General features: G+C 41.9%; 2 protein-coding genes across 2 annotated transcripts; one reads left to right on the top strand and one right to left on the bottom strand.

Annotated features, from left to right (window-relative positions):
• The first annotated feature begins 4440 nt into the window (after window positions 1-4440).
• Window positions 4441-20482, top strand: LOC109416080 (serine protease grass-like). Its single transcript, XM_029867633.2, has 4 exons — window positions 4441-5107; window positions 19082-19487; window positions 19548-19735; window positions 19940-20482. The coding sequence occupies exons 1-4, from the start codon at window positions 5044-5046 to the stop codon at window positions 20359-20361; spliced, it is 1080 nt and encodes a 359-aa protein (XP_029723493.2). The 5' UTR covers window positions 4441-5043; the 3' UTR covers window positions 20362-20482.
• LOC109402949 (ADP-ribosylation factor-like protein 2) lies at window positions 20424-21228 on the bottom strand. Its single transcript, XM_019675689.3, has 2 exons — window positions 21041-21228; window positions 20424-20972 (listed from the first exon to the last, which is right to left on the bottom strand). The coding sequence occupies exons 1-2, from the start codon at window positions 21103-21105 to the stop codon at window positions 20483-20485; spliced, it is 555 nt and encodes a 184-aa protein (XP_019531234.1). The 5' UTR covers window positions 21106-21228; the 3' UTR covers window positions 20424-20482.
• Window positions 21229-22644: the final 1416 nt, after the last annotated feature.

The following is a 22644-nucleotide window of genomic DNA, read 5'->3' as shown; positions in this document are numbered from 1 at the left end:
GGTTTATTCCCTTCGTAAAAGAGGTTGGGGAGAAATTAAGGTCAACTCTGAGTTCAACAGGTTTCAAAGCCCCCCCCCCCCCCTTCCCCACCTACCAAGATAACAAAACAGCGAAAATGGTTTCCCCTATTTGACTCCGTATACTGGATGCCGAAGTGTAATGAATTCGCGTTATATTTACTGAAAAAGTTAGATATTCATGTCAAGTTTTTGATGCACAATCATTAAGGAGAAACGTTCAACAGGGAACCATCCTCTCACCGTCAGCACCTTTTTTTTCAAAGATACCTATCACGTGAAAGAATTTGAGAAAGCTCCAAAGGAAAAACAAATCAAATGACGCAAAGCATCATGTGCCTAAATGCGCCAGTACCAGAAAAAAAAAATCTTGATTAGCTACCTATCCATCGGTATGTCTTTTTTTCAGCTTAGGATATTCTAGCGTGCTAATATTGAATACTTTTAAGTAAACATTCTGTAAAAAACAAAACAAAAAACGAGAATTCAAAAATGCTCCCTCCAAAGCTCCTTCCTAATTGCAAAACAAGCATCGTTGAGCCACTTTTTGTCAACCAACTTGATTCTTCTTTTAATAAAATATCAAAACAATACCTACAGGTAGGTAATCAATCAAAACCGGTTTATCTAAAAGTGATACGCTTTTTTTGTTTGAATGGCACTTACAGAAAGTAAACAACAAACCGCTTTGAACCAGTAACTGTGTATTAAAGTGAACAAAACACAATGAATCGAATGAGTCACATCACAGAAGGCGTTCTTTCTCTTTTGCTGTTTAGTGTGACAATGCGGTGGCTCATGCGTCGTGGGGGAAGCAAGAGCCTCGTGGATAGGAGGATTTGTAGTTAGCTCATGCGAGCGCATAACTACCTTGAAGCAAATTAAATTAAATACAAGCTACAAATTGCTTCAAAAACTAGGTTCTTCGACATCCTCATACACAGCAGAAACGTCGTTTGGTGGGGTATGAACAAAGATTAGTGACATTCCCCTTAGGTGTCCTTCCCCTAGCACGGATTGCCCGGTGCGTTACGCAATATTCACACGTTCGATGTCAAATTGAAATTAAATTTGCGAAAAGAAATCCTCGTGCTCAGAGGGAAATCGAACCCTCGGCTCTCAATTTGCTAGGCGGACGCTTCTTACTCCACCACTTTTACTTACTTTTACGTTACTTTTTGACGATTTAATTTGTTTCAATTGTCTGTGCCAATTAACAGCACTGAGTATGTAGTGAAGATTAAAAAGTTGGAGTGGGTATTTTGAGTGAGTAGCAAGGAGTCAGATGGGACTAGTGAGGGGTAGGCAATGAATAGTGAAGAGTGAGAAGGGTGAGGCAGTGAGGAGTGAGCAGAATGGAGTTAAAAATGTGTGGAAGAAATGAGCAACGGCTTCGTGCCGCGAGCCGAAATATGCAGTGACAAGAACGGGAGACTCTCGATAGACGGACGTGAGGTAATCGAAACATGGAAGTAGTACTCCGATGAGCACCTAAATGACGTGTAGAACGTATGCACGGAGACCACGACAACGGAGTAAACGACTACGCCATTGCAGCAGAGAACGGAAATGATCCATTTCCCACGCTAAGGGAAGTAAAGGATGCCATTCACCTGTTCAAAACCAACAGGAAAGACTGGTATCACAGCTGAACTCATCAAGATGGGCCCAGAAAAGTTGACCACCTGTCTGCACCGGTTGATTGTCAATACCTGGGAAACCAAACAGTTACCGAAAGAGTGTAAGGAAGGGGTAATTTGCCCCATTCACAAGTAAGGCAACCATTTGGAATATGAGAACTTCAGAGCGATCGCCATTTTGAGTGCTGCCTACAAAGTGATATCCCAGACCATTATTCGTCGTCTGTCACCTAAAACGAAAGAGTTCGTGGGAAGTTTTCAAGCATATTTTATCGATGGCCAGTCGAGAACGGACCTAATCTTCACTGTACGGAAAATCCTCACTATCCAGTTCACTTGAATCTCGCGGTGGATTGCGTCAAGATGACGGACTCTCATGTCTACTCTCCGACATCGCTCTGGAAGGTGCCTCGGAGTTTTCGAGCGACGCGTGCTAAGGACGATCTTCGCCGCAGTGTGCTTGAGAACGGTGTGTGGTGGAGAAGGATGAACCACGAACTCGCTGCACTCAACGGCGATCCCAGCATCCACAAGGTGGCCAAAGTCGGAAGGATACGGTGAGCAGGACATGTTGCAAGAATGCCGAACAACAACCCTGCGAAGTATGAATTTGCCACAAGAAGGCGTAGTGAAGGGTGAGAAAGTAGTAGTGGGGAATCGGCTGAAAAAAAGTGAGAAAAAGGCTGTGTAGAGTATGGAGTAAGAAGTGAGAGTCAGCAATGAGCAGAATAGAGCATAAAGTGATGAGAAGTGAATAGTGAAGAGTAAGCAACGAAGAGCGAGAAGAAAAAGGTGAAGAATGAGAGGTAAATGAAAGGAATGATCAGTGAAATAGTGAGAAGTAAGAAGTGAATAAAGAGTGAGCAACGAGGAGTAGGGGCGATATAGTCACAGCTCTTATGACGTGGGTATTCGGCATTACCATACTGAGGGTAACAGGTTCGATTCCCTGTCGGTCCACGTAATGAAAATTTCCATAAATTCCTTGGACTTATGGTATCTTCGTGCCTGCTACACGATATACACATATAAACGATGGTAGAATAAGCTCGCAGTTGTAACGGGTTCGAGCCCTGAATTTATTTTTTAAGGGCATTTATATTTTATTATAACGGTCTATGGGAGCCCCGTAAATTCATAACTGGGGAAGGGCTCATAAAACACTAAGCTGCCCCCAGTGGGAACGTTATACCAAGAAGATGCAATGAGGAGTGTGCGGTGAGAAGTGAGGAGCGGGGAGTAACTGAGAATTAAGCAGTAATGAGTAAGCATGTGAAAGCTATTTGAGGATATTGAATTGGCTTGCAGAGAGAAGTCAGCACCTTGGAGTCAAAAGTGAACAATGAGAAATGATATAGGAAAACAATAAGAAAAAGAAGTGAGCAAAGAGGAATGAGCAGTAAAAGTTAGGAGTGATAAGGAATCACTGAGAAGTGCACAGAGAAAAATGAGCAGTAAAAGTGAAGAGTGAGAGGAACCAATGAGAAGCAAACAGTGATGAATGAACAGTGAGATATGGAATGTAAGCAGTGAAAAGTGAGAAGCCAGAAGCAGAGTATTGTCAGGTAAAGGAGGCACGAAACAAGCAACAAAGAAAGCGCGGCGATTACTCTTTATCCCAACTAGTAACAGATAATGACATGTTTTCGAAAAATTTTGTTGGGGACAAAACAGAAGCTGAATTTGTTGTGTACTTTTCACCTCGCGAATAATCGATTATTACTAAACCAAAATCGAAACTTTTTGATGGAAGATCTTGAACGGTGTTGCAGTGTTCACCGACTCAAAGTTACCTCTCGAAAATCGCAATGCAAGGCTCAAAATCTCGTGGTGTACGATGTTTATCCTATTATGTTCAAGTTGGGACAAACATGTGTCGCATGGAATAGACTGTCGCAAGAATTGCAGGTTGCGACATTGTCAATATTGTTGCACGATGGTTGAAATTTGATTCAGTGGCCAGGGGTAATAAGAGAGAAGTGGTGAGTGATCAGTAAAGAGTGAGAAGTGACTTATAATAAATGAGCAGTAAATGGACAATAGTCAAGAGCGTGATGAAGTGAGAAGTGCGGAATAAAGAGTGAGAGGCAAGGAATTAGTGAGAAGTAAACAGGAGTGAGCATAGAAAAGTTAAGAATAAGAAGTAAAGAGTAGGAATAGAGCAACGAAGAGCCATAAGTGAGTAGTAAGCAGTGATGAATGAACAGTGAGGTGTGTGGAACAGTGAGAAGTGAAGAGTAAACAGTGAAAAGTGAGAAGCGAGGAATTGAACATTAAGACATTCCATATTCCAATTCTTGACCGTTGTTTCATGCTAGGTAAAAGCCGTTACCGTTGAATCAATCTGTGATCTTCCTCTGTTGGTTTTTTGAATGGTTTCCTGGGACTCAGAGACAGTAGGCTGTTGGTCTAATGTCCCCTATCCATCGTGGACATTTATCGTATAGCTTCCGGTGGAAGACTTCAGTGTAGTGATCTGTTAACAAAACGCACAACGTGGGGCCAGAATAACATTTTCTGTTTTCGCACTAACTGTTGTATGTGTACTATCTAACGTTTTCTGTATCTCTGAAAGAATTCTAAGAATGTGTTGCTAATGCCCATAGAACCCTCCCTTCCCTTTTGATGGTTCAAATGTCCACTCGATGTGCACATGCCATCACTGTCGGATCAAGTCGCGCGCAGACAAGTTCGATACCTATAATAATCCATGTCCGAGTAACTTATCCAGCAACTTATACCGGAGAGGGCCGGTTTCTCTGGGGTTTTTTTGCTCGTTCACGTTCTCTCCCATATGCACGGCGCGTATCCATCAATACCTATGCCTCTCGACCCAACGAATGAGGCAGTTTGGCGTCAAACGGCAGGCGCGAACACACCTCTCCCCGGGTCTTCTCAATAGGCGCGAAAGGCGTCAAGCTGGGTCAGTTATGCCATGCGCTGGGGGATGGCGAAGGCACGTGACTCAGATGCTGCAGCAGCCCACTAAAACGGTCACATCTGGCGCCTTGCTGGGCAGCTTGAGATTATGAGAGATTCGCCCGCGTGATGACGATTGAAACTCATCGAACCGGCATTCGAATCCCGTGACGTGACTTCGTTTCCTCGTCACTCCCACGATCCTCGCCGCCGCGCCAATCTAACCACCACAGTGGAACGTGTTGCGTCGCGACGCGACACGAAACCAGCGACGATCAACGCGCGGCGCAAATATAACTTCGGATAGGTTATCCAGTGGTTGACATCAGTCGTTTCGAATGATCAAACCAAAGAGGACGTGTTTTTAAACAGTTTCGTACTGAGTCAGGTTCACGCGTACCCCCGTCGATCGGTAGCGGATCAGTGATCAACAACAGTGTTAACCATCGTCGTAGCGCGCCGCAAGATGGCATCAAGTTTGCTGATAATAGTGTCGTTAGCGCTTTATGCGTCGTCCGAAATTAACGCACGTAAGTATTGTTTGAGTGCTCTTCTGGGCAGACAAGTTCCAAATGCAAATCACTTGGGTGTGCCATATTCTGGCAAAATTGTCAAACTGGTTCGACTGGAGTTTGGAATGAATCAACTACCGGAGCTGTGGTCTGAGAAAACCCACGAATAGAATCCTTTCGGAAGGTGTTGAAAGCTGGAAAATCCGAGACAGGAAATCGTTGACACAATCGTTTGACAGTGAAGGAAGTGTTCAGTGCAGAACGGACAAAAATTTGCCACTGTGATAAAATGAAGAGAATGTTAACATACAACCAATGTATTGATCAACATTCAAATAAACCATTTGGCAATAACCGCACGAACCGCACAGAAAAGATTCGCAGAAGAAAAAACAATGATTGATTGGGTATTAACGATAAGCAGAACTGGAAGTTTTATCGTTCAGTAGAGATCGTAAATCAATCACGTCTTTGTTTGTCATAAGATGCAGAATTAATGGTTGAGTTGTAAACATTAATACGACAAGTTTAGAGCAATTTTCTTGAACATGTTGATGTAAAAAGAGAATGTTCTCTCGATTCTACCAGTGTTGCAGTTCAACTGAAACATGTGCAGATGCAAAGCTAGTTCAATAAAGATGCAGACATCTACGGCATCTACTACTGAAATCGACTTTACACACGACATCGTAGGCAACACACAATATTGTGATGTGTAGATAAAGGGCATATATATTTGATGAACATTAACAGGTTCACGGTCGGCTGTATAATGGGGCATATATACAGCGAACGCGTTAAACGTACAGCCACACAGCAAGACCAAGCTAAGGGTGACTGGGTACGTATCCTGGTGAGGTCGAGGATCATTTTTGACTTCTATACGAATCAGTGCTGAAAATTTCATTTTGTCATATCTGGATTCAACCACCTACAGCTCATTTTAGAAGCTGAACCTAAGAATATGGTATATGAAAAACTTGTGGGGCTAGACCAGTTCTGCAAGAAAGTCACGGAAAAACCGCTATTTTTCGAATATTTAAGGTAAATGTCACGGACTACCTTTCAAAAATGCCAAATGATATTCACCGTGAATATCATTGGCATTTTTCGAAGGTAGTCCGTGACATTTACCTTAAATTTTCGAAAAATAACGGTTTTTCCGTGACTTTCTTGCAGAACTGGTCTAGCCGCATAAGTTTTTCATACACCATATTCTCAGGTTCAGCTTCTAAAATAAGCTGTAGGTGATTGAATTCAGATACGACGAAATGAATTTTTCAGCACTGATACGAATGCAAAGCTTAACCGTTATGTGTCCGACAAACTTTTTGCTTTTTTCTACACCGTGCTTTTTAAATAGGCGCTGGGTACCCGGGTACCCTGTCGGCCACATAAGGGTTAACAATTGGCAAAAACAAAACTCTAAGTTCTGTCCTGCTCATACATAGAATACTAATCTAAGGCCATTCCATTTCACATGTAGCACCAGAAGAATGAATTAGATGCACAACAAATAAGTTGAATCAATAAAACACCGTAAGAAATCTTATGAAACAGGAATTTTCAGGAACAAAATATTAATGAAAACATATTGGAATCATACGCCTGATAGGAAACTGAAAAACACAGCCCACGCTTTACAAGTCATTCGTCTTGACAGAGAGACAGACACAGCAGACACATTCAAGGTAATGTGCAGAGTGCATGTCGAACACGGTGACGTTGTATCGGTTTAATTGACGAATTCGGCGTCATTGCCGATTTCAAAGATAGCGTCATCGGGTTGTTTTGATCCGACCATGCCGATTTCAGACAACAGGGAGCCAACAAGATATTTCGCACTACCCTTAATCCTACACATAAAAAGGAACATAATATAGCGATTTGTCCATTTTGGATTATTCTTAGTGCCACGTAGATAGTCATAGCTACCCGAACAAAATCCAACAACAAAATTACAGCAAATCGAAAACATAATTTGTATTCACCAACAAATTGATAAGGGCCCATATAGCCGAGGCGGTATACGCACGGGTATTCAGCATGACCATGCTGAGGGTGACGGGTTCGATTCCCGGTCGGTCCAGGATCTTTTCGTAAAGGAAATTTCCTTGACTTCCTTGGGCATAGAGCAGGCCTGCCCAACCTTTTACGGCCGCGGGCCACAGCCAACACTCCATACCAGTTGACGGGCCAATAATTGAAATTCGACTATGAAACACTTTTTTCAAAAACTTCTCTGATCTTCTGAACTATTGTTTAAAAAATTTTCAGTTTCTTATGAAATTTCTGTGCTTACTGCATACATAAGATTTTTTGAAGAATTTTGCAGTAGGTTTTAGTAAATAGTATAAACCATCCTAGCATGGGCGCACCACGCTGGCGTAGAGCATGTCTTGCATGTCTGGCTGGGTCATATTGACCCCTACATCTTACTTGGCTTAAGAAAGATACAGGGTGCGGCAGGAAAAAATGCGAAAAGTTCAAGGCACTATTACACGCTAAATATGGGATATATATGACTATTTTTGCATGACAGTGTATCAGTCAATGTCTATATTCTAGCACTGAAAAATAAAAATAAACACATTTGATGTTTAACATGTAATAATGTAGGCCTAATTAGCGGATATCAATAAACTGCGCGCCCAATGGCCATTAAACAAAATGACTATAACAGTAACAAAATTAGCTCAAATTCGATGAACAACCAGACCACACTGATCCAGAGCCATGTAGTTTCACATACCAGATGAAATAAGTACATATATTTGATGGTATTGTAGAGAAAATCAAAAATTTTGTTTTATCAGATGCGAAATTTAGCGACCTGTGCGATTTTCTGCGGTTTGAAAATTCTGGTTGTCTTCATCTTCAGGCGCCGCCCTGTAAAGGTTAGTGACCAAAATGGGAAATTTTTTAATTAACTTTTCAGAAAACTAGCCTATTATAGATCATGGAACGTTGAAACATAGATTGGTTAATGTCAAATGGACGAAAATGAGGTTTGAAGTTGAAAAACACTTTCGCATTTTTTCCTGCCGCATACTGTACAATGGCATTCATAAAGCAGGATCTCAGGCTGGTTCCTATTAATCAATGTTTCTATGTTGTATCTTACGACAAAAATAGAATCTTCAAATTCTCGTAGAATTCAGATTCGTTTGCTGTTTTTTATTTTGTTAAGTTGTTTTACAATGTCAAAGTTTCTCAAAAGTTTACAAGTGCTTTCACATTGCCATAATCTGATGATTCCTCGCAATCTGTAAATTAAATCAAGTAGATATACATTTTAAAATATGCACTAAAATATAAAATTATTTATTTTTCTTCAAATTTCACTTGGAAACGAAAAAAAGTACTCAAAAATATTATTTAAAAGGCCAAATTATATCATTTTTCTTCATTCGTGCCGCGGGCCGCACGAAATGTCCTCGTGGGCCGGATCCGGCCCGCGGGCCGTACGTTGGGCAGCCCTGGCATAGAGTATCTTCGTGCCTGCCACACGATATACGCATGCAAAATGGTCATTGGCAGAGGAAGCTCTCAGTTAATAACTGTGGAAGTGCTCATAGAACACTAAGCTGAGAAGCAGGCTTTGTCCCAATGAGGACGTTACGCCAAGAAGAGAGAGAGAGAGAGAGAAGAGAGAGAGAGAACAAATTGATATCACATTTTGATATCAGTTTATCTGTACAATATTTGATTTCATATTTAGTTTTCGATTTGCTGTCATTTGAAATTATTGTAAATATTTAGTGTTGGAATAGTTTTAAATCTTCTGGTAAACTATGTAGAGTAATTCTAAGGATATATCAATGATGCAATTATAATATTGCATTAAACCGAAAAACTCTACGGGTTTTCATTTTTCTTGCACTAATAACAAAAACAGTTTTCAATTTACTATTATCGAGAGCAGGAATTGTTTTCAATTTGCTGCCACAGGGACATTTTTCTGCTCTCACTTTTGATGTTTTATTATGTTTCCAGTTTAAAACCGAATTAGCGACATTTTTTCTTTTACTTCCGCTGCTTTTGCCTTGCGTTAAACACTGTGTCGGAAGTGGGGCGCTGTATGGAGTACCAGGTGTACAATACAACGCCCCACTTCCGACATTGTGTTTAACGCAAGGCAAAAGCAGCGGAAGTAGAAGAAAAAATGTCGCTAATTCGGTTTTGAACTGGAAACATAATAACCGTTAAAACGACCAAAACGACAACAACCTCAGTCATCATAATTTGAAATATCATAACATCAAAATTAGTTTTCAACTTGCTATCAGACTTTGTTCGGGTAGTATATGACACAATTTTATACTATGATCTTTAACTCTGCATACCGATCCCTTCTTACATATGTGGTCGCTTCCAAATCTAAGTGAAGATAATTGCTTACAGTTTATATCAGAATATTAACGTTCAATGAAGGAAAAAATCAGAATGGGCTGTTTTGCTTCATCTCGTTGAGACAAGTAAAATTATTTGAACTGCTTATGTAGGTCTTGTACCGAGTTATCCACTAACTGACACTGAGGAAGATTACAAGTGGTATTCGAAGTTCGCGAATCTGTCAAAGGATAAGCAACATAGGGTGAAATTAAAAAGTACAAAATTGATTACACTCATTCGAAGATGTTTCAAATGCTGAAAACGGTCTGCTGTAAGGCTTATTCAAATGCTTCATGGATACTTGGGTACGTTAACGGTAGGGCTCCTATAGCCACAGCTAAAAGGGCGTGGGCGTGGGTATTCAGCATGACCATGCTGTGGGTGAGGTTCGATTCCCGGTCGGCCCAGGAACTTTTTGTAATAGAAATTTCCTTGACTTGAGCATTACAAATTCATAATGGTCATGGACAGAGGAAGCTCTCAGTTGATAACTGAGAATAGTAAGCTAAGAAGCAGGCTTTAACCCAAGCTTTAACCCATTGGGGACGTTCAGCCAAGAAGAAGAAATAGAAGGAAAGCAAACTAATTATCTACATTAGAAGTGCCAACATGCATACGTATTTGACTGCATTGGCTATAGTCTTCCAAATGAATATGAAACATACATTTCATAGGGAATTTTCTGTTCTGAAATTCGATCCTTCACAACCAGGGATGGAAAATGTCGCGGAATTTCATGAAAAAATGTCTTGACATCTTTCTATTTAAACCACTTTTGGTGTAACTTTCTGTTCGTACCAACACCAGTCCTTATCCATGAGTAGTTATGGATAATCAATCATGTCGGCGATTAACATTTCCGACTAAGTGCAGTGAAATTAGCGAATAACAAAATTACAATGTACGGTACCGGCGACCGCCACGGTACAACCTAGAGCAACTGAAGCAACCGGATGTCGCATCAGCATACGCGCAGAACCTCGAGGCCATGTTGCCAGACGAGGGCGAGCTCGATGAGGCCCCTCTAGAGGACTGCTGGAGTACAGTGAAAGCAGCCATCAACGACGCAGCAGAGAGCACCATCGGATACGTGGAACGGAATCGACGGAACGAATGGTTCGGCGAAGAGTGCAGAACGGTTTTAGAGGAGAAGAACGCAGCGAGGGCGGTAATGCTGCAGCAAGGGACCCGACAGAACGTGGAACGTTACAAACAGAAGCGGAAACAGCAGACCCGCCTCTTTCAGGATAAAAAGCGCAGCCTGGAAGAAGCGGAGTGTGAAGAAATGGAACTGCTGTGCCGTTCCCAAGAAACACGGAAGTTCTATCAGAAGCTCAACGCATCCCGCAACGGCTTCGTGCCGAAATATGCAGGGATAAAGACGGAGGCCTCTTGACGGACGGACGTGAGATGATCAAAAGGTGGAAGCAGCACTTCGATCAGCGCCTGAACGGCGTGGAGAACGTAGGCACGGGAGCCCACGGCACCGGAGGAAACGACGACGCCAGTGCAGCGGAGGACGGAAATGAACCAACTCCCACGCTGAGGGAAGTTAAGGATGCCATACACCAGCTCAAAACCAACAAAGCAGCTGGTAAGGATGGTATCGCAGCTGAACTCATCAAGATGGGCCCAGAAAAGTTGGCCACCTGTCTGCATCGGCTGATAGTCAGGATCTGGGAAATCGAACAGCTACCGGAGGAGTGGAAGGAAGGAGTAATCTACCCCATTCACAAGAAAGGCGATCATTTGGAATGTGAGAACTTCAGGGCGATCACTATTTTCAATGCTGCCTACAAAGTGCTATCCCAGATCCCATTCCGTCATCTGTCACTTAAAACGAATGAGTTAGTGGGAAGTTATCAAGCCGGCTTCATCGACGGCCGGTCGACAACGGACCAGATCTTTACCGTACGGCAAATCCTCCAGAAATGCCTTGAGTACCAGGTCCCAACGCATCACCTGTTCATCGACTTCAAAGCGGCATACGACAGTATCAACCGCTATGGAGCTATGGAGAATCATGGACGAAAACGGCTTTCCTGGAAAGCTGACTAGACTGATCAAAGCAACGATGTGTGCAAAACTGCGTAAGGGTTTCGGGTGAACTATCCAGTTCATTCGAATCTCGCCGGGGACTGCGACAAGGTGATGGACTCTCATGGCTACTCTTCAACATCGCTCTGGAAGGTGTGATGCGACGAGCCGGGCTCAACAACCGGGGAACGATTTCCACAAAATCCAGACAATTTGTGTGCTTTGCGGACGACATGGACATTATTGCCAGAACATTTGGAACGGTGGCAGAGCTGTACACCCACCTGAACCGCGAAGCAGCAAAGGTCGGACTGGTGGTGAATGCCTCAAAAACAAAGTACATGCTGGTAGGCGGAACCGAACACGACCGGATCCGTCTGGGTTGTAATGTTACGATAGACGGGGATACTTTCGAGGTGGTGGAGGAATTCGTCTACCTTGGATCCTTACTAACGGCTGACAACAACGTGAGCCGTGAAATTCGGAGGCGCATCAGGCCTACTACGGGCTCCAGAAGAAACTGCGGTCGAAAAAGATTCACCCACGCACCAAATGCATCATGTACAAAACGCTGATAAGACCGGTGATCCTCTACGGGCACGAGACATGGACCATGCTCGAGGAGGACCTGCAAGCACTCGGAGTTTTCGAGCGACGCGTGCTAAGGACGATCTTCGGTGGTGTGCAGGAGAACGATGTGTGACGGAGAAAGATGAACCGAATCGACTTTTTACATTCGATTTTTCTTTCGATTCAAAAATATAAAATTTTCATTTTATATCAATTTTCGACACAGTCGAAAGTCGAAAGGTAAAGGAGACTGCTCCAATAATTCCATTTGGAATAATTCGAAGTATTTCTGCAGGAATGTCTTCCACAAATTCTTTCAGAAAAATTTGCTAGAGGTTATTCAAAAATTAATCCAGGATTTTTTTTTAAATCCAAGTATTCCTTCAATAATTCATCCAGAAGTTACTGCAGATATGGATTTCTTCAAATATTTATCTAGGGTTCCGTACATAAATTCTTCCAGGAATTCGCTTAGAATGCTCTCGTGAGATTCCCTAAGGAATTCCGCAAGGGATTGCTTCTGGGATTCATCATGGGGTTTCTTCTTCAATTTCTCCAAGGTTCCTCCAGGGATTCACCTGGGAATTCTATCTGTGCTTCTTTCGGGAACAACTTTCAGGATTATTTTAAAAAATGCCTCCGAGAACTCACTTTGGGATTCCTTCCTGTTTAGATATTCCCTCTTGCTTTCAAGCTTCCTCCTGCGGTTTCTTCAGGAACTTCTCCAGGGATTGCTCCAAAAATTCCACTGCGTACTCTTTTTAGGATTGCTTCAGGATTTCCTATGGAATTTCAGTGATTTCTTCAGTACTTCCTCATGGGATTTCTTCCGAAACTCCTCTTAGAATTCCTTAAGGAATTGATCTTTGGATTTCTTCAGGAATTCTTCCTGGGATTCCTCCATAAATTCCTCCCGATTTCTCTGGGAATTCCAGGAATTCCTCTAGCAATTTCTCTAAAGATTCCTCAATGATTTTTTCTAAAGATTCCTACAGGTATTCCTCTTGAGATGCCTCAAGGAATTCCTCCTGAAAGTGCTCCAGTAGTTCTTCAACGAAAATCTTCAGGAACTTTTCCAGGGACTTCTCTAAGGATTACTCCAAGGATTCACCATGGAACGCATGCAGGGATTCCTCCAGGAATTCTTCTATAGATTTCTTAAGGAATTTCTTTAGAGATTTGTTTAGGAATTCCTACAGGCATGTCTCCAGGAATTTCTCCAGGGATTCCTCTAGGCATACCTTCAGGAATTCGTCTTGGGATTGCTCTTAGCCTTCCGGTATACCTCTAGGAAAACCTCCACAATACCTACTGCAATTTCTCCAGAAATTGCTCCAAAAAATCCTCTAGGAATTCCTTCAGAAATTTGCCCAGAAATTCCTCCCGGAGGTTATCCACGAATTATTCCGAGAATTTCTCCAGCAATTCGTGCATAAATTCCATCTGAAATTCTTCTAGAAATTCCTTCAAGGATTTGTTCAGGAATCCTCCCGGAAATTCTCCAGGGATTCCTTCAGAAATGGCCCCGGAATTTATCCAGGAAATATTCCAGGCATTCCTTCAGACATTCTTTCAGGATTTCATGCCGGCATTTCTCCAGGGGCTCCTCTGGGAATTCTACCAAGAATTTCTCCAGGGATTATCCAGGAATTCTTCCAGGAATTGATCCAGAAATTCCTTCCTTCAGAAATTCTTCCTGATATTTCATGCAGGAATCGGTCTGGAAACTCATTAAGGAATTGTTTACAGAAAATTTTCCAGCGATTCCTCTTAGAATTTTTCCAGAGATTCCTCCAGAAATTCCTCCAAGAATTCCTCCAGAAATAGTTTTTGGGGAATTCCTCTAGGAATTTCTTCAGAAATTTTTGCAGGGATTCCTCCCAGAATTCCTCTAAACATTACTCCAGGGAATCAGGAATTTCTGCAAGCATACCTCTAGGAATTTCTTCAGGAGTTCACCCTAGGATTCTGCCAGGAATTTGTCCAGAAATCCGGCCAGGTATTGCTCCTGAGGTTCCTCCAAAATTGCTTCGGGGACTCCTCCAGTGATTTGCTCAAAAAGTCCTTCAGGAGTTCTTCCAAGAATTTCTTCAGAAATTTTTCTAAGGATTCCTCCAGAAATTCCTCAAGATGTTTCTTCTCCAGGGATTCCTCCCAGATTTCCTCTAGGGAATCCTCTAGGAGTTCATCCAGGGATTCCTTCAAGATTTATTCCAGAATATGCTCCAGGCATTCATCCAAAAATTTCTCCAGAGAGTCCTCAGGGTTTCCTTCGGGTATTCTCCAATTCTCCAATGATTCATCTTGGAATTCCTCCAGAGATGGTTCGATGTACAATTTATGATACTAAATTTATTTAGACAACTAAATCATCCCATTAACTTGTACTCCATGCTGCAAACATTTTATGGTTTTGCAACAGTTAATAATGCCGAATCGATGTGAAAACATCGATTCAAAGTATTCGATTTAGGTGAATCGATTATGCTGGTCCGATTCGAAGCGATTCACAAAAATCGATGTCTCAGCCAAATTTGCCCAATGCTAGAATTGTTACATTGCATAATCTACTGTAATCCGTGAGTCTCTTGGAAGCTCGGAATCCACTCATTGACATTATTAGAATAACGTAGGTCTTCAAAACAAACCTAAAATCTATACTTGTAACAATAGTCATATCCGCAATGCAGAGTAACGTTGCATAATCAAAACTATGATTACTGGACCTGCTCGAAGACTTATAGATATTATTATAAACAATCAAGATCGTCCAAACTATTCTGAAGTTTCGTCTTTGATATTTTCAGTCGTTACAATACTTAAATTCGCTTTAAACTCTGTCATCGTATATCTAACTATTATCTATGACCTTATTGGAATAGTACGGACCATCCCCAAACTCATTTGGAATGTACCAGACCAACCAAACTACTCTGATGAGCAGGGATGGGAACACTCACTTGCAAAGAATTACACTCACTTGCTGTTTTCTCAGTCGTGACAGAGCGGTGAAAGCGACTCTCCACGAGGTGAGTGTAATTTACATTCACCTCGTGGAGAGTTGCTTTCGCAGCTCCCTCACGATTTTGGCATGCGTGTGCGACCTCTACTCTATTCGGCAAACTTGTAGACAAAACCACAATAAGCAAAAGTCGTCCATACATCATTTTTTCATTGCACGCTTCTGAGCTGAGAAAACAGCAAATGAGTGTAACTCTTTGCAAGTGAGTGTTCCCTAGGCCGTCCCTTATTTTGCAAAATTTAGAAATGTTATAAGTTCCTTAGTGGAAAATGATCGTTTCAGCTAAAAAATGATCGTGTCAAAATTTGAAGTCCGTATCTCAAGGCTAAGTGGTCCCTCAAGGGGCCTAAAGTTGTCAAAAATTGTATGGGACCAAAAAAACATGAAATTTTTATCGATAAAAAAAATACGCTATTCCACTAAAACCGGTGATTTTAGGACCCTGAAGGGCCAAAAATGTGCTTAGATTTGCGATATCTCTACTCATTTCCAAGATATTGACACAAAACAACTGAAAAATCAGCATTTTTGACAATTTTTTTAGATTCCGAAGGAAACTTAACTTATTTTGTTCCATAACTCAAAAACGAGTAGAGATATCGCAAATCTAAGCACATTGTTGGCCCTTAAGGGTCATAAAATCACCGGTTTTAGTAGACTAGCGTATTTTTTTGTCGAAAAAAATTTCATGTTTTTTTGGTCCCATACAATTTTTGACAACTTTAGGCCCCTTGAGGGACCACTTAGCCTTGAGATAATGACTTCAAATTTTGACACGATCATTTTTTAGCTAAAACGATCATTTTCCAACAACGAACTTATAACATTTCCATTTTCTGCAAAATAAGGGACGGCCTAGTGTTCCCATTCTTGGATTCATCCAAAACTATTCAAAGTTTTTTTTAAGAATGTCATTGGTTGAGCCTCGTTGCCATGCGGTTAGAGTCCGGATGGATGAGGGTTCGATTCCCGCTCCAAGCGATGAAATTTTTCACGAGAATAGCTTCTTATGCGTAGCCACTCCGTGTTAAGTTTCGTTCAATCGGTACAGCCGCCGGCTGAAGCCACTGTCCGTTTATTTTTTTTGTGGTTTTCCGGAATAGCTATCCAATAGTTTGTGTCGGGATTTTAACTGATAGTTTTCCGATATTTCCCTTCCGGAACTTCGGCCGTAGCTGCTTTCAGGATTCTATGAGGTTTTCAGAATTCCTATTTGGATGTCCTTAATATTTCTTCTCGGAAGAGACGAACCAGCCAAGGGCTGAAAGTCTATTTAATAAAGACAAATCAATCAATCGTTCAATTCTTCTCGGGATTACTATTACCTATAACTTTTTTCGAGGTGTCTCATTTTTTCTCAGGGTTTTCCTGAAGTTCCTGTCGAGATTTCTTCAAAAACACTTTGCGGAGTTTCTCGCTAGATTTTATTTGAATTCCCTCGAATATTTCTCAAGGAATTTCTTATACGATATTTTGTAAGTTATCTCAGGAGACATTCTGAGGAAAACCCGTAGAAGAATCCCGTAAAAAACCTGCAATAACTTTGGGAGAAATCCTTAAAGGAGTATCCAGAATCTCGGGACAATTTCTGGAAAAGATTCCGGAAAGAATTTCGGAAATAATGCAGAGAATATCTGTAAAAAAAAAACTCAGTTGGATCACTTCAAGAAATCCAGTACAACTACAAGGAACAGCCTGGCTCTGAAAGAATGCAAGAGAAGAATTCAATGGGAAATATCAGCAATAACTCCTGTGGAATACCCTACAGGCACTCTGGAAAAAAAATTAGGAGAAAGTCCAGGATAAATTAATAAAAACTCTGAGAGACATCTCATGACCAACATCGGAAGGAATCTTCTGAGAGAAGTTCCAGGAGATACTCCGAGAGAAATCTCAGGTAAAACTTCAAAATAAACCTCGCGAAAACTTTTAAGCAATTTCTGTAGGATACCGAAGAACATCTCGAAAAAAGCCCAAACCAATTGTTTGAAGATATCACAGGAAAAAAATGAAAGAAATCTTTTGAGAAACTCTTGCATTAAATTCGTGAAAACTCCTTCAGAAACCCTTGGAGGAACTTTAGTAGAAACCCCAGGAATGACTCCTTTAGCAACTCCGAAAGAAATTCTGGGAAGATCTTCTGGGGAAGTCCCAAGAGGAACACCGGAAGGAATCGTGTAAAATTTCTATGAGGAATGCCGAAAGAAATTTTACGATTTATCCCGACAGTAAGACAGAAATTCTTATAGAGTATTTGGGATAAATTCTGGTAGAAATCCTGCGAAGATTACTTTGAGCAAAACACTGGAGGAATTCCGGGAAGAAATAGCATCCCCGTGAAAAACTCCAGGAGAAATCGGTTGGAAATCAGGAATCCTGGAAGGATTTTGATTTTTTTCCGGAAAAAAATCAAAAAGGAATACCAAGAAAAATAGCGTCAAAAATGTCTTACAATTTTCTTCATCCACTTACAAGTATTACTCAATGTTCTTGCTATTATGAAGTATAAATCAATGTTCTTGCCACCAGTATGGCTTCATTACTAAACGTCCCTTTTCACATTTCTTTCTATCTTCGTGTTAGTTCGTATGCGTCACTCGATTTGGTCTGTTCGTATGTGTTGAGAGCGATCGGATTTTACCCACTAGATCGTTGTACGCTGAGTCGATCCCTTCACATTCTCGCTGTATGTTAACAATTTTGTCGTCACGGCTTAATGTTGAAGGCCTCCGTAATGGTTCTGCTTGCCTGGCTATCGATCCTTTCTGGAATTTCCGTGTTTGCGAAATCGAAGTTGTGTCCTGCTTCTAGGAGGTGTTGAGTTAGACCTGTTTCTCATGTTGTTCTGGTGTTCGTTGATCCTCGTTTAGTTGACAATAGTTTAGACTAGAGTTCTGAGCCTCTCGGACGACGATCAGTCGTTCCTAATCCGGAGAACGGATGTTGAGGCTTGTATAAGCAAACCCTCGTTTCTGTCCGACTTCTTACGACCGAACTTTCCACCGGGGTCGATCTAAGGTCGTAGTCTGACTGGTTCCACGAGGAGATAAACATAAGGAGTTGCTGGGCAAAGGCTAAGCATTGCTTGAAGGAGTATAATATAGAAGCATTGGCTGTATGGCGATGCTTTAAGCGCACGGGTACTTTCCATGAAGAAAGTTTCCTTGACTTCTTTGGGCATAGAGTAGCTTCGTGCCTGCCACACGATATACACAAGCCAATGGCGATTGACAGAGGAAGCTCTCAGTTACTAATCGTGGAAGTGTTCATAGAACACTAAGTTAAGAAAGAGGCTTTGTCTCTTTGGGACACTACGCCAAGTAAAATAAATCAAAAGATAGAGTGTCACGGGCTGAAAGTCTCTCAAATAAAGAGAAAAAAAGAAGAAGAAGATAAGCCTTGAGCACCCTTTCAAATTCTTTCCACTAGCATCGCGAACTGAACATTTTTGAGATTCCCTGCTGTAAGGGGAATCACCCATCATCGCAAGTTGTGTGTCGATACAACGTGCTACAATATTATGCTAATAAAGCGAAATGCCTCTACACCAATCATCGATCGCGAGTTGCAACAGGAATACTGATTCACTCCTTATAAATACTTGTATCAGAAAAGTAGATCTTGAACCCCTCTCGAATGCAAGAGCTATATAATAATGCCACCAGCATAGCGACGTCTGTGTGATTTCCCGCGTAGAAATATTTTGTAGCGCCTGATCATCTTGTCATCAGACTAGAAAATGTCATCGAAGACAGCCTCTTACTTGCTACCCGCCCACCTTGTTACAATTATGACCATGATTCATCGGCGGCGCCGAAGTGCGACCACGTAAATCGAGATTATTGAACTGTATGAATGTATGGAATGGAATTTGGTCCGCTCGTGTCTGCATAAATAATGCATACCTATATTTACCCTTGGCAAACATAAACTAACCCGAAAATCGCATTCACCATTTCTCGTTTTAGAAAGTCCAACCTGTACCACACCTAGCAACACCCCGGGTCAGTGCATACCGGTGGACCGATGTCGGAACATCATCAAGATTTTCACCCTGCAAAGGCCAATTTCGGCACCCCAGCTGCAGTACATCCGCCAATCGGTTTGCCACCTGCCGGATGTGAAATACGCCGTGTGCTGCCAGCTGAACGAGATCGATCCGGTCAAATCGCTCCTGCCAACGGATTGCGGTGTCACAACGGACGAGCGGATTTCCAACGGCGAAGCTACTGGAGTGTTTGAATTTCCCTGGATGGCCCTGCTGCGGTATCGGGAGTTCCATGGGGACGTTGTCGATGGATGCGGCGGGTCGTTGATAAACGAACGCTACGTTCTGACGGCGGCCCACTGTCTGAAGGTCAAGAGCAAAACACTGTGAGTTTGATGATGGATTTCGGTTAATAGATAGGATACTAAAGAATTTCCTTATTTTAGAGACCACGTCCGGTTGGGAGAGCATAACAAAAAGACCGATGTCGATTGCCAAGCACGGGATGAGGACTGTGCCGGACCGGTACTGGACGTCAAGGTGGAACAATCCATCATCCATCCGCAGTACAATATGCCCAAGTTTTCCAACGACATTGGGCTGATTAGGTTGCGGCATGCGGTCAAGTTTCAAGGTGAGTACTATGGGTACCTGGGAACGAACATTTGAGCCAAATGCCATGAGGTCGTTGGACCGGGTTTTTTTGTGGAAAAACCTCCTGTATTTCTAAAATTGTAGTAAAAGACCTCTAAACATTTTTTAAGTTACCATTCAAGTTAAATTTATCGAATCCATTAGAAAAATCTTGATTTACAAAAGAAATTTTTTTTCCTTGCAGACCACATCAAGCCAATCTGCCTCCCGGTGACGGCAGATTTCCAGAAAATGATCTTCCCCCGGTACATCCTCACCGGATGGGGCAAAACAGAGAACGACCAGCTGTCGGATGTCCTCCAGAAGGCAACCCTTCCCCGAATCGACAACGAACAGTGCATGCAAATCTTCAAACGCAACCAGCTGTACATCACCCTAACGGACAAACAGATGTGCGCCGGCGGTAAAGGTTTCGTCGACAGCTGCCGGGGAGATTCTGGCGGACCACTGGGAATGGTTGGCAAGCTGAACAAAGCGCCGCGCTTCATCCAGTTCGGGGTGGTTTCCGTCGGAAGCAACACCTGTGGTACGCAGAACGTTCCCAGCATCTACACCCGAGTCGGCCAGTACATGGACTGGATCGTGGAGAACTTGCAACCATCGTGAAAGCCACCCTCACCCCTAACGCATTTCAACCTGTACAGGGATTTCTCATTGCCAAAAACTCATTTTAATATTTAAGCTTGAAAATAAATAATATTTATGGAATAAATCACTTACCGCGAGACTAGTCTAGTGTAAAAATCCGTTTGGAAATGTCATCCACCAGCCAGTCGATGGCCTCGACCAGCTTCCCTCCGGTGACGGCACTGACCCCGTAGATCGCCCAATGATGCGTTTCAATCTTCTCCAGCTGCAGCACTTCCCTTATCTCATTGGCCGTCAGCGCCCCCGGAAGATCCTGTTTGTTAGCTAGCACCAGCAGTGTGGCACCCGCCAGTCGCTCCTCTTGCAACAGCACCGCGAGCTCCTCTCGGCACGATTCCATCCGCATCCGATCGGTACTGTCCACCACCCACACCAAACCATCCGTGCACTCGAAATAGTTCCGCCAGTACGATCGAAGCGATTTTTGGCCACCCACGTCCCACATGTTCAGGGTGTAGTTGTTATATTCTAGTGTTTTTATGTTAAATCCAAGTGTGGGTGAAATCTGATCGATCGGTTCCCCGTTGAACCGCTTGAGGATGGTCGTTTTTCCAGCATTGTCCAAACCTCTGCAAAGGATTAGTCATCGGCTCGGTGAGTGGGCCCTGCAAATAAATCTTTAGATGGTTCTACTTACAGCAACAGTATTCGCATTTCCTTCTCTTTTTGCTTCATCTTCTTTAGTATCGTTAGAAATCCCATTATTCAATTGAAAACTATTTGAGATAATAGAAATTTCACTGGATTTTGTTAAATAAATCTGAAAAATGGTGGAAACACGAACTTTTACTCGCGAAATTTTGTTTACAAACATGAATAATGACGGATTGTCCAACTGTGGCGTTATGGTGCGTTACACTTTCGTGCATTCGCGCCGAGAAAACGAGAAATCTGAAAATAAGTACCGTAGAGCCCTGCTAATTTGACATTTTTTAATTGGGTTGTTTAGTGTATAAAATATTGCTATTTTCTATAGCCTAATCGATAGAGCTCATTTTACTGAGTAACGTGATTTTATTGAATTCCAATAGCTTTGTTTTGATGGTTAAAATAACAAAACAGTTTTAATTTTCATGGATATAATGACAGTACAATCGATAAAATGACAGTTCGACCCGAACAAAAAAAAATCCCATGCGAACTATAAATGCATTTTAAAAATAGTTTCCGCACTCCAAAAAATATGAAATTTTGGATTTCGCCTAATTTTTGTTGGAAATAAAAACACAGGCGAGGCTTTGTTCTCCAAACCCAGGCACTGACTGCACACTTAAAATTTAATACCGAACTCGGTTCTTTTCTCTACCGAATAGTATCGGTTCACCACAAGGTACCGATAAAATCGGTTTAAAATATGCTTTTTGTTCTAATGTTTTGAAAAGTAACTGATTTTCGGTTAATTTGCATCAATCTGAATGTCAGATAAACCGAGAACTTCGGTGACGCAGCATTATTTACGAATTCGGTAGGCAAGAACCGAGAAAACTCGGTAAATCTAGAGAAAAATACCAAACATTGTATAAACGTCAAGCGGGTAAACTTCACGTCGGATATTTCAACCGAAAACTCGGTTGTGCAGTCATCAATCAGCCATTTTTGTTTCGAACGTAACTCTGAAGTCCTTGCTATCGGGTCGTGAATTTTAATCGCAGAGTTGGTAAATATAAGCAATATTGTTTAATTATCCTTGTGAAATATTTTGATTGATTATTTGGGTTTTCAGGCAAGAGGTATTCCAGCAAAAATCTACGAGATATCGTAGTGCATCTTCGGGAAATTCCTTGGGAAATTCGGCGAGGAGGCAAAGGTGTGTAGATTGTTCATCGTGGCAACCATTTTGCCGTTTGCGGTTATCCAATCTATGTCATGAAAGAGCAAGTGTGAATGTGAAACACAATTAAAATATTTGAAATATGTACATGCATAGAATTTACGAAAATAATAAATCACTCTTATCCTACATCAGAAATTTAAAAACTTTTATTTCGATATTTTCCTAGTGAAATTATTTCGAATGAAATCCTGTCCTGATTCAAAGAACCGAATTTCGTTTGTTTTGACAGCTTTCGGTAAAAAAAGATTCAACCGATGTTCGGTTGTATCAGCATATGTTACCCGAGTTTTTTCGGTAAATTTGTCATTTTGACATAAAATAAAGTCTACCGAACGCTCGATTGTACATTCGTGAACCGAGCGGCGAACCGAGCGTTCAGCAGATAAAAACTCGGTTGAAATTCAACC

The sequence above is a fragment of the Aedes albopictus genome, chromosome 1, assembly GCF_035046485.1.
Source record: "Aedes albopictus strain Foshan chromosome 1, AalbF5, whole genome shotgun sequence".
Classification (NCBI taxonomy): domain Eukaryota; kingdom Metazoa; phylum Arthropoda; class Insecta; order Diptera; family Culicidae; genus Aedes; species Aedes albopictus.
The sequence above is the reverse complement of the archived record's forward strand: the minus strand, read 5'-3'. Positions and strand labels throughout refer to the sequence as shown.